This window comes from Homalodisca vitripennis, chromosome 5 (assembly GCF_021130785.1).
Source record: "Homalodisca vitripennis isolate AUS2020 chromosome 5, UT_GWSS_2.1, whole genome shotgun sequence".
NCBI lineage: Eukaryota > Metazoa > Arthropoda > Insecta > Hemiptera > Cicadellidae > Homalodisca > Homalodisca vitripennis.
In genome coordinates, this window is record NC_060211.1 from 112,394,837 (window position 1) to 112,408,013 (window position 13,177).

The 13,177-nt window shown below is 35.1% G+C and overlaps 1 protein-coding gene across 2 annotated transcripts in view; it reads right to left on the reverse strand.

Moving 5' to 3' along the window:
• LOC124362716 (translocating chain-associated membrane protein 1) overlaps positions 1 to 7,397 on the reverse strand; it is a 45,050-nt gene extending 37,653 nt beyond the window's left edge. Inside the window, exon 1 of one of the 2 annotated variants that reach the window (XM_046817433.1) lies at positions 7,103 to 7,397. In XM_046817433.1, the coding sequence (XP_046673389.1) occupies positions 7,103 to 7,231 (129 nt within the window). In that variant the 5' untranslated portion in view covers positions 7,232 to 7,397. The remainder of the gene's footprint in view (positions 1 to 7,102) is intronic. The other variant, XM_046817434.1, reaches the window with a different exon arrangement.
• Positions 7,398 to 13,177: the final 5,780 nt, after the last annotated feature.

Here is a 13,177-nt window from a genome sequence, read left to right on the forward strand (position 1 = left end):
AAGGATATTAGCGAGTTTATTTGTTTATTAATAATTAATAGTTTACCAATTGTGAATAAAACCCACCTTGCTTTCACAAAAATAAGTTTTTAAGGATATTGGTGGTAGTTTATTAATAGTTTACCAACTGTGAATAAACCCATGTTGCTCATCACAAAAATAATTTTTTATGTGAAAGTACGGACAAGGGATATGTGTTTCACAGCATTAATCCAACATACTGATTCCAATAGAAACATTTTTTTGATAAACCTTGTATCCTCTTAATTTTTAACAACAATATTTATGAATTATATATTATGAATTTACATCCAATTAAATTTATTTTATCTACTAAATACTGATACTATATTTATTGATTGAACTGCAGTATAATAAGCGTCCAACACTTGAATTATCGATATTCATGATTATCGAATCATCAATATTCATGAGTAACGAATCCTCGATATTAATACTTAGACCAAATTATGTTATAGATTTAAAGTTACAGTATAGTTTGGCTATTTTAATATTTTTAAAAGTAATAATTTGATGAATAATAAACTATCTAACTTATGCTATATCCGATTGATAAAATTTAACAAATGAAACAGTGTAACATAGTGTACTTTCTCAACCTCTGATCACGGCCCAGATTGTCCAACTTCCTGACATCAGATCACACTACATGAACGTAATACTTCAACATGTTATTTTGTAATAAATTATTGGCAAATAACAGTATTTCAATTTCTAGCAGCCATTACTCTAATACCATGCACATGATTTAACTTTCTTTGAATTAAATTGGAACATATTGAACTGAATTAGGGTAGGGTACGATAAGCGGAGCCGGTTTTTTTAAATCGATATTGACAAACGATATTACTCAATTATAACTTTCGATATAACTAACCGATACTGATTTTTAACAATAACTAACTTTTAGCAACTATAAACACTTTTTCATATAATAAATGTATTTTCTTTTATAGATAATAACAGACAGTCGAAAGCTCGTGGAATTTTTTCGCATTTAAAAATTGGCGTATCAGCCGACCTGCTTGCAGATAATCTCTGTGAGTATTTGTGAAGAAGAGAAGTACGGTTTTCTAGACAATATGCTTCATTAACTTCTCGGCAATGGTCAATCATTGCTATATAGGAGAAAACAAATAATTACACATATTTCGTATTTCCTGTTATAAATGTTTTTACGTTATCATTTCATTATTATTTATGAGTTTTTTTCCTATTTTCAGTTCGTCATTTGTTTGATCATTAGAGCTCATTTATTATTTATAAGATTATCACTATGTGCGTTGTATTAGTTATTTTAATTTAAAATATGATTGTAATTATGGTTATAGATATGTTGATATGATTTATAAACGCGTATTCAATAAATTAAGTATTGATGATTGTACTAATCTACATAAAAATCCGGGGCCGCTTATCGTACTCTACCCATGAATTACGTTATAGACTTTACGTAAGATGGTACTAAAGTCGGTATCTATGAGGTTAAAGGCCGACCTGGCAAATTCACGAATTTGACGTTATCAACGTATTCTGCTCATCCTCCTGAATAAAAATATATATGGTTTTAGGGAATGCAAATGACAAATAACATGGTTATAACACATTCACGACGTAGGTGATAACTACCTTCGTACTTAAGTGGCGTGTTAAAATCAGTAAAATCTGTCAGAAATGCGTATGTTGTTTTTTTTTTCTTAAATCACTAGACAGCAGTTATAAAATATGTGCAAAACTATCAAAACGTAAATTAAACAATCTTTTGATGAACTTTTATACATATATGTGTGTGTACCACGTGTGGCACACAACGCGCTGAACTAATGAGACATTAATCCACCGCGTCGTGTGCCACACGTGGTACATGTGTTGCTTCTAACCTACGTCTAGCTAGACATTTAGCAAGCATCGTTTGGCGCGCTTTTGTTTTTCTTCTGTCTGTCTCATGTTTAAAAATGACTTCATAAAACAGGCTATGAAGAGAGAGCGGTTTGAAACGCTTCTTCGATGTCTTCATTTTCATAATAATAAACAAGCAGTAGGCGAAGAACCCAGGATGAAAAAGCTACAAAAACTGCAGGTCATGTTAAATGATAGATTCAAAGCTGTCAGGATTCCAGGTGAAACTGTAGTTATAGATGAGACCATGGTCCCGTGGAGAGGCAGGCTTAATTTCCGGCAGTACTTGCCGGACAAATCGCACAAATATGGTGTAAAAATATACAAGCTATGTTCTCCTGATGGCTATACCTGCAAGTTCAAAATATACGTAGGTAAAGGTGACATTGCATCTGGAAAAAGCCACAAACAAAAAATAATGCTGCATCTTATTCATGATTTCTTAGGCCATGGCCGTTTGCTGTACGCTGATAATTATTACAACAGCATTGAGTTAGCTGAGGCCCTGCTTAAAAGAAAAACTTACCTTTGTGGTAACTTGAGAAAGGATTTGAAGTCTAATCCGAAGACTGTTATAAGCAAGAAATTGAAAAAGGGTGAAGTGTATGCGCAGGAGGACAAACAAGGTGTAAAATTAATCAGCTGGTTGACAAAAGGCGAGTAAACTTGATAAGTACTCGACCTGAGGATGGGGACAACTTATTGCCCAGTAAAAAAACCAATAGAAATAACGAGCCAATCATGAAACCTAGCTGTGTTTTAGCTAACAATGATGCCAAAAAGGGTGTAGACATATCAGACCAAATGAGTTCTTATTATAGCCCATTGAGAAAAATGTCTAAATGATACAAGAAGGTTACACTAGAGTTATTGCTGGGTACATGTGTTGTGAACGCCTTTGTGGTATTCAACAGTGTTAGGGAAAAGAAAGCTAAATGGGATCTGCTAAAATTCCGATCTGTTTTGGCAAGAAAGCTTGTAGAAGAAAACAGTAACTGTAATCCTGCTTCTAACCAACTCTCAACACCTCCGATTTCAGGTAATCTTATTTATAACTATTTTATTTCATTTAAATGATATAATCTGAATCTGTATTTTTTTAGGAAACAGAACAGATAGTTTGCACGTAAATTAGGCCTCAAAGTCTGTACAAACAATTTTAATTATAAGCTTCTTGAACACTTGACTTTAACAATTTTTTCAACATTTAATGTGCTTTTTTCAGCAAAACGATTACCTACCCAAAAACACGAATTAGTTAAGAGAGATGGCCTGGCTAAGCAATCATGAAAACGATGTTTACCTTGCTATGAGTCTGTAGTTGCCTGTCATGGAACAACAGAAGCCAGAAAATGTTGAAAGAGAGTTACAACTTTCTGCAAAGACTGCACAGATAATCCAGCTATGTGTTTGGACTGTTTCAATAACAAACATTAGACGAAAAATGTCATGTAGATTTAGAGGTTTTTTAATACTTAGTTATTTTTATTACTTTATTTAAATTTATGAAGTATTTGTTAGGTTAGACTTGTCACTTTCTGCTGATTAAACTCATAACTTATAACATGTGAGCAACTTTTTTTATCTACCCGTAATAACTACTCTAAATGTATGAACATATATTAAGTTTAAGAACACAAACGTTTACAGATTCATCTTTGCTGATAGGCTTATTAGCTATCACAAACACGGCAAACAACTATTCAGATACTATATAATTTTTTACATCAATTTTGGGAAAAAACGAGTTTGCGTTGAATGAAAAATATTATAAGAGTTTAATAGACGGCGTAGACAGAAATGCAGAACCTTCTAGGCAAACGTTAGTTTCAGAGAGCCATTTGAAAATGCATTGTTCGTGTACCACGGGTGGTACATGACGCGCTGCTTCTGCTGCAATGTGGGCCGTGGGCCACACGTGGTACACGACGCGTTCGTGAGAAGATCGCCGTGTACCACACGTGGCACACGTCGTCGTGAATGTGTTAAGGGGTATATTCATAAATAGTTAAGTTTTTAATGTTTTGTGTCGGGATATCTGTTTACTTCAATGTTATCTGGGGCTGAGACTAATAGCGTATCTGTTATCTGAGCTCTTCGGGGTTGTAGTCAGTGCTTCACAATATATTGTGTACTATAGTTCGGATCGAGTGAGTGCTTGTCAATCATGGATCGTGGATCAACCATCCACTAGTTCGACGAATTGTAGTGAATTTTGTGTGTCGGAGTGTTTTGTCGTGCATGTTAGTTTACGTTTTGACCGAAACGAGATTATTTCTTTTTAATGGAACATGGCATTTTTAATAATGAGTGTATTTGTACGTCGTGTGGTCGCGGATTGTTTTTAAACTGGGAGACTGATGTTTTGCTGCGACAGAAAATTTGTAAAAGTAGTTAAAAGAAGTTTTAAATGTTGTAATTTTTAAAAATCAGCCCGGGCAGGTTTCTTTTTTAAAAGAATGCGCTTGGACATAGAGACATATTTTGGTTTGGTGACCACATTTTTGCATTTAAAGCCACAGAGAGAACACTATATTTCGTTGGAGTTTGGCATTTCTGCACAATCTATGGGAGACTGATATTCTTTCTGGCGTGAAGTGTATTTCCATTACATTTCAACGACTTCGAAGAAAATTAGTGGTCCTCTGACAGTCATTAAAATTTTATTGATGAGGCCAAATTTTGAAGGAGAAAATACAATCAAGGCAGAAGAATTCAGGGAGAGTAGGTTTTTGGCGAATCGAAAGGCAGAGCAGAGATTCCTTCCTTGTAGGAACAAAGGAGCTGAACAAAGTGACAGGGACACCCTCCTTTAAGTAATTAAAGAATGGGTTCTGCCAGGTACGACAATTGTTAGTGACTGTTCGAAGGCCTACTGCCTCGATGACAAGGGATTCACGTACTTCTCCGTCAATCATTCCATTAATTTTGTTGACCCTGATACTGGTGTACATACAAACACTATTGAAAGACACTGGCGAGAAGTCAGGGCGAACATCCCTCATTATGGTCTCCGGGGTGACCATTTTGTCGGGTACCTGGCAGAATTTCTTTTCAAGGCCAAATACCCCCACCCACATACCAGGCTCCACCACTTTTTTGTTGCTACCGCTCAGCTCTATCTGCCAACACAATAATGGTAAGTATTCTCTATTAATGTCCATTTACATATTAATATGAGGGTTTTTCATGATTTATTAAGTTTTTTACACTTTACATAATTTCCTTTGCATTATATTTCTGATCAGCCCCACTAGAATTTGATATTTTACTGATAGGTACTATCTCGAGGGATGTTTTTCTTTTGTTGACATCTGTGCTGATGGCTGGAGGCACTCATCTCAATCCGATAACAACTAATTAATTTGTAGCTCAAAATTAAGAAAAATATTTAGCGTTCTAATCAATATTTGATTCCATTTGAGTGCAGGGCGCTTATCATACAACTGCCCTTGATTGTTACAGTTTGATGTTACTAACTATTGAATAATGAAATCTATTAATTATAGGGGTAACTCAAACTGAAGTCTACAAAATCTGTAAAAAGGAACTGCCATTAAGTTAATGATCTATGAATTTAACAGTTAACGTCAATTTTTTGTAGTTATGATGACAGGCAGATCCTCCCCTATTTACCTTATTTCCTATAATGTATTATGCAACATATCAGTAATTGTCACATTAACGGCCGGAGCGGCAAAATACGAGTTTCACGTTATTAACTTATTGGAATCGTCCTACAGAACAAAACAATATAAGGTTTGACGGGGTGGAAATGAGAAAGAACGAAGTTCTAGAATACCAAAAATGGAACAACTGTTCAAGCACGGAGCAATATTTCCATGTTCTACATCCACATCGGGCATCACATGACCTTTTGTGACCATGATTCAACCTCGTGATGACGTCATCGGATGCAGCGCCATCTTTGCAAACGTAAATGAAAAATAATACTGAAATGAGCAGAATTTTGATTCAAATGAACAATATTTTCTTAAATTTTGCGCTACAAATTAATTAGTTGTTATCGAGTTGAGACGAGTGCCTCCGGCCATCAGCGCGGGCTTCGGCAGTACCAAAGGTGCTGCCAAATCCCACGCTGATGTCAAGGAAAGAAAAACATCCTTCGAGATAGTACCTATCAGTAAAATATCAAACTCTAGAGGGGCTGATCAGAAATATAAATTGAATTGTAATGGAAAGGCAATTATGTACCGTATAAAAAACTTAATAAATCATGAATACCCCTAATATGAATACGTATATAAATGGACATTAATAGAGAACACTTACCATTCATGTGTTCCACAGAATGTACAGAAACTAAAATTTAGTTTCTGTACATTCTCGTTTCGGTCGAAACGTAACCTCTTAACATGCTCGAAAAATTCTCCGACACACTAATTCACTACGATTTGTGGAACTAGTGGATGGTTGATCCATGATCACTCACTCGATCCAAACTACAGTACACGTTATCTCTGACTTCTACCCCAGAGCGCTCAAATAACAGATACGTTATCAGTCCCACCCGCAGATAATATTTACAGATATCCAAACACAGCACACAAACAGAACATTAAAACATTAAGAACTTACCTTTATGTATATACCCTCTAAAATAACGTTATTTGTCATTTGCACCCCATAAAACCATAAATATATTTTTTGTTCAGGAGGATGAGCAGATTATGTTGATAACACCAAATTCGTGATTTGCCACCTCGACCTTTAATCTTATAATTTCCAACATATCTTACGTATCTTATCTTACATATCATGAAAATAATATATCGAAGCATAGCCTACTTTATATAGCTTCAAAATGAAAATTGAGATATCAAAATGAGAAGTGATTGAATGTGTTCAATAATAACTTGAATAAGTCTACTTTAATTATTTACTGAAAATGTAAACATTATCCAAAATGTTACCAAGCTGTTACAAGCTTGACACATTTCAATGTAATACCTACAATCACTTGGAAATGTTTTTTTTTTTTTATTTGTTTATAAATGGCAATATTGTATTTACCGAAATATTTATTAAAATGATAAGGTAATATAAATTAATGAATATTAAGAAAACATTCAATAGATTTTAGTGTAAAATTGTTAATTTCTAGTTATTTATTTCACAGTTTATTTGCAAGATGTTTAATCAATGTTTACCAAAAACTTACCTGAACCATTAGCCCCACAACAAATATCATAGCAACACAAGAAACAATATCTGCATGATTTTGAATAACAAACTCATGACTGAAAAACGGAGGATTTTTAGTCGACGATTTTCTTCCTTTGAAGGCCATTTTAAAATGTACGTATATTTTATATTAGAAAATAGTGTAGGCCTTATACGTTATGACAACATCCACATCTCACGCAAACAGAAATGAGAAGAGAAGCAGGCCGTAACTCCAAAGCTAACCCCAAAGAAACTGTAGTGTTGGCAGTGAACTTGATGACATGGATCCCAGTCGGATCGAATCAGCGAGCACTTAGGAAACTACTAAAAAAAATCTACTTTCAAAATTTCCAATGTCTCGGCTTCTGATTTCCATGATTTACCAACACATTAGATAGTGGGGTAATATATATAATGTAAGTGTATTTTTTTTTTTTCGATTCGAACAGAGTTGATACTAACTTTGAAATTCAAAAACTTTCTTTTTGAATTATTTTAGCGTAGTTATTTTTTCAGTCAGAAGACAGGAATTTTCGTAGAATAACTGTGTAAAACTATTACCATTAGCCTCAGAATTGTACTGTTGGTCTTTCATAGTTCCATTGGCCACTGTACAAATTGTCTCTAGAACCAATATATTCTATTCGCTAAATAGAAATGGTGGTACTTTGGGATTATACCGACCACACCCAGACATGAATCGTTATTTCACATTTCGTTTCTACTGATTACTAGATTAGCGTAGAACAATATTTCGTCAATATAAAACAGGAATTGTCTTATCGCAAACACCTCCCCATCCTCAGACAGAGGTCAAAGTCGAGCGTCTAGTAGATAACGTGATTGCAGAGTCTCGCCGCCCCCGTTCAGCTGGTGCATCGCTTTGTTGTACTTTCGTGTTTTACCTCTACATTTCTCCAAACACAAAAATTTAACAAAAAGAAACATTTACCAAACTAAACTCTTTATTAAAAAAACACTCAAAACTTGTTTTTATTCTTGATCACATTCCGCCACCCAAAATGCGAGTGCCTCCGGCCATCAGCGCGGGCTTCGACAGCACCTTCGGTGCTGCCCCGCGCTGATGTCGACGAAAGAAAAACATCCCTCGAGATAGTACCTATCAGTAAAATATCAAATTCTAGAGGGGCTAATCAGAAATATAAATTGAATTGAAATGGAAAGGCAATTATGTACCGTGCAAATCACGTGATGCCGCGCGGCCTGCCGTAATCAGGATTCTCGAGAAAGATAAGATAACAGCGACAACAATACCGATCACAATACCTGGAAATGCTTGTAAGTTTGTAATTTTGTAATTGAAGAGTTGTTTTTTCGTTCTATCATGTTTGTTTCTATAAATTTCTATTTTTGTGTTCTTCATACTGGTGTGGTCGGTATAATCCCAAAGTACCTTGTGAATGTTATATATTGCTTGCTATTTTCTTAACACTTTTGTTCATATATTATAATGGCATCAAAATTTGGATGTATTGTAGCATGTTTTATATTTTGCTAATTTGAAATGGTTTCTTGAGATGTTTTTATATATCAATGAACATAGGCTACGCTAAACTTTATTTTTTTCTTTCGTTTTGCTCATGTGTGTATGTATTTCTTAGTAGTATAGTAAGTAACTCTATAATTTATACGCTACTTTAATTAAGTTTTTTTTTTACGGATCCACCTGCATGTTGCACTTGTTTATGAACTATATTGCTGTTGTAATTTTTCTTTTTATTCACGATGTTGATGTTATTTGGCACTTGTTTTGCTTGTTTTTTCTTTTGTTTGCTTTAGCATGTATGCATGTAAACTATTTATGTAAGTTGCTTTTATCAAGCCTATTGTATTTTCATAATACCTATATCAAATGTAAAATGGTGTATACCGTATGTAAATAAATAAATATACTCTTTAGGTTATTATATTTAGGTCTGTTTGGTATCCTTTTTTTAGGTTTTGTCTTAAGTAGCAATTCGGAAGTCGGCTGTATTTTATACCATGCCTCTCTAACAGCATCTCCATTATTCTTCTTTACCAAGCCATACAGCCCACTTTCACCACCCGGTGGGTTGTCTCTCTTCGTATGGGAATAGATACAATCGGATTTCAGACGATTTAGGGCACCAAGTGACATAGTACTTTTTAAGATGTAATCTACAAAACAGATACCAAAATCGCCAGAGATAGCCTTCGGAAATTTAGGCCACTTCTGAAAGAACTGAAGTATATGATGACGCATTTCTTGCCAAATTTATAGGCCAACGTCTATAAATAAAGAGTTATTCACTTTTTTGTTTCTGTATGGTGCAGAATGAGTTTGAAAAGTGTCTCAAGCGTCTTGTGATGTTATGAGACATTCAAGGCAACCTGTTCTCTTCGCTTGGATACGTCAAGATTGTCATTGTTGAGGTCACCAACAAGACATATCCTGCTGTTTACCTGTGGTATTCTCTCCAAGAGATCAGATAAAATTGAAAGGAGTTGATCGAGTGGAGAACCTGGAGGACATTAGGCACTAAGGATGTACATGTGTTGTTTTATCAATATACAGTTTCATTGCATAGACCACAAATGAGCTCCTTACTTAAATGCTCCAAACTGAGACTTTCAACTTTATTATTAAACTGGCTATTCTTATAGATGGAGACTCCCTTTGATGTGATACTCCCCTTCCTTAGGAGGACAGCAGTGTATAGTTGGATAATCGTGCATCCTTTATTGTTTTATAATTTAAACCATGCTCTGTGAGTACTAATATATCTGGATTTGCAAAATTGTGTTTTGTGAGTCAATCTCTCAGTTTTGTTTATGAGTCTATAAATATTGTGGTGAAATATTGTGGTGTAATATTGAAAGTTTTTTTACCGTTTATGTTAGGAGTTTGAGTTTTAAAAATTTGTTTTTCCACCTGTATATAGCGTGTTAAAAAATCTCTGAATTAACTGAAAGGCTATTGATTGGTTGAAAACATTGTAGTACATTTGAATATGTAGTTTGAAAATTTTAGAACGTAGTTTTAGTTTGTACAGCTGACCGATACCGTAACTAAGGTCTTGGGAAGGAGAGGATGAGTTTATGACAGTGGTGATGGACATTTCGCTCATAAGAGCTCCTATGTATTTCATTAAGAAATCTCCATAGGTTTCCTTCCTCTAACTTTAATTTTGCATGTAATGGTGGCCACTTGCTCAAAATCTGTATTAGCTTAGAGTGGATTGGACTTGTCGGGGCTGTAGTCTCCTGTTAAAAGTGTTTTCCACTTTATGGTTGTAATTCCAGTTTTTGATTGCGGTTATTGTATTGAAATGTATAAGACAGTCTGGAGTTAGATGTTATTTGAAACTGTCTAAAAACGCTTTAGTGAAAGTTTAGATAGTGATCTCATATTTTGTGAGTTTAAGATCAAGTTTCTTGTATTTGAGCTGTGAATCTTGAGAAATGGAGTTTAAATATTTTATTTCTTATTTTGTTCTCTGATATTTATTTTTAGCTCATTAGACTCCTTGCTTTTCTCAGGTAGCTTATCCTCTAGTTCCTGACTTTTATTTCTTAAATAATTGTTTTGAGAAGTTAAGTCGTTTATTTGTTAAGAGTAATTGTCCTATCACTTTCAGCCTCCTTTATAAGTTCACTCTCCAATGCAAGATCGTTCTCGAGCTTGCTCTGTAAGAGCGAAATTTCATATAGAAGGTCTTGATTTTTCACTTGAAGGACATTAACCATATCATCCATCAGTTGAAGTTTGTCTTAGTCTGAAATTCATTTTTGATCTTTCTTGTCTGGCATCATGTAGCTGCTGCTTTAACAGGTTGTTTTAATTTAATATGGCTTTTGCGAGTTCAGCATTGGGTTCATTGGGTGCTGAAACTCCTGTCTCCACAACTTTCTGAACAATAATAAAGGCTCCGTCCCCTAGCATTTTCCCACCAAGCTAGGAGGAATATTTGGGATTGAAGTGACTTTGAATGATAAAAGGGCTCTGCATATTAGTAAAGAATTGCATCCAAACCATTAGGGACGAATCCAGATGTCGACAGAACATAGGCAGCAAATAGCAGTTGATATCTAGCAACTGAATAACAAAACTTGTCGACTAAATCAAATCAAATCAAATATCCTTTATTTCCAAACAGACATATAACATGCATTGGATTGTGTCATAAATATTATAAAAATATAAGTACAGTTTACATCTATACATACAGACTATTTACTAATAAATTCACTGAGTGTGTAGAAACATTTTTCTATTAAAAAAGCCTTCAGTGTTCTCTTAAAGACCATTACATCACTTACATTCTTTAGGTCCACAGGAAGAGAATTATAAAAAATTACGGCATTATAAAAACAGTGATGTTTGAAAAAAGAGGTTGCATGGGGGGGAATATTTAATTTGTTGCTATTTCTGAGGTAGTGTCTGGACTGTGGAATTAGTGACTCGAAAATGCCCTGGTTTTGCTGAAAAAATACCAATATGTGGTAAATATAGATACTTGGAAAAGTAAGCATATTGAACTTCTTAAAATGTGATTTGCAGGATTCTGATTGACAGATGCCAGCAGCAATAGCTCTCACCGCTTTCTTCTGCAAAAGAAAGACATGTTTTGTTCTGCAATTATCAAAACCCCAGATCTCAACAGCGTATGAAAGGTAGGGATAAACCAATGCAAAATATGAAGTCAGAAGCACATCAGTTCCTGTGACAGATGAAAGTTTACAAAGAACAAAAATACCAGCACAGACTTTACGTGCAACATGATTTACATGAAAGGAGAAGCTAAGATTCCTATCGACAATTAGGCCTAAAAACTTGACCATCCGCTCAGAACAAACCTCTGCATCGCCAACCCAAACACTCAGAGTCATTGCGTCTTGATGAAATCAAAAAGTCCAGCAATGTAGTTTTATCAGCATTCACGGCCAAACCATTACTCTGAAACCACTAGACTATTGAATTACACTGAACAAACGTATTCATCTCCATATTGAAACGGCAAGACTCATCAATTACAAGTGATGTGTCGTCAGCGAACAAACACAACAAGCCCCTCGAAATACAACTGCTGAGGTCATTCACATACAAAATACAGAGGAAGGGTCCTAGTATGGAGCCCTGTGGGACACCCGTCTTGACAATCTGCTCGTCAGAAAAGCGTCTTTTCCTAGTATTTACGTCAACGTATGAAATTTCCACAACTTGTCTACGCTGACTCAAGAAAGATGATAGCCATTGATTTGCCAAACCACGCACACTCACTCTGTCAAACTTTTGCAAAAGAAGTTCATGCGAAACCATGTCAAATGCTTTTCTTAAATCAAAAATGATACCAGCAGAAAACTTTCCCTCATCAAGAGCTTTAACAACTTTATCCAAGAGAGCAAACATTGCCTTCACAGTTGAGCCTCCCTTGACAAAACCAAACTGTTTGTCAGACAAAACGTTATTACTCTCCAGGAAAGCCGTTAACATTATCAAAACTGCATTCTCAAACACCTTAGAAAATGTTGATCCGATCGAAATAGGCCTGAAATTATCAAGTTCCTCAACCAGTCCCCTTTTATGCAATGGCTTCACTATAGACAACTTTAAAATGTCAGGAAACACGCCATTTTCAAACGAAAAATTTATCAAATGGGCAAGTGGCCTAACAAAATACTCTGTACATGATTTAAGAAGCTTCGGTGATATATTGTCGAAGCCAGAAGAAGCCTTTGCTTTTTAGATCTGATGATGTCAGATACTTCCACTTCAGAAACAGGTGAAAAGAAAAATGAAGACACCCTTGCACTTGATTGTTGTTGAAGAAGAGACAACGATGTGGAAGATGAACTTGCATTCGACACATTAATGAAGAAATCATTGAACAAGTTGGAAACGTCTTTCGGATCCCTAACAACGACTCCATTACTATCCTTGATGGTTCGAGGGATATCTGCTGAAACTCTTGCCTTACTTTTATGCTCGTTCACTATGCTACTGATATCATGTTGTTATCAGACTAGAATAGCTCAGTTGCTAAGGTATTGGATTATCAAGACAGAGGTTCCTGGATCAAATTCATGT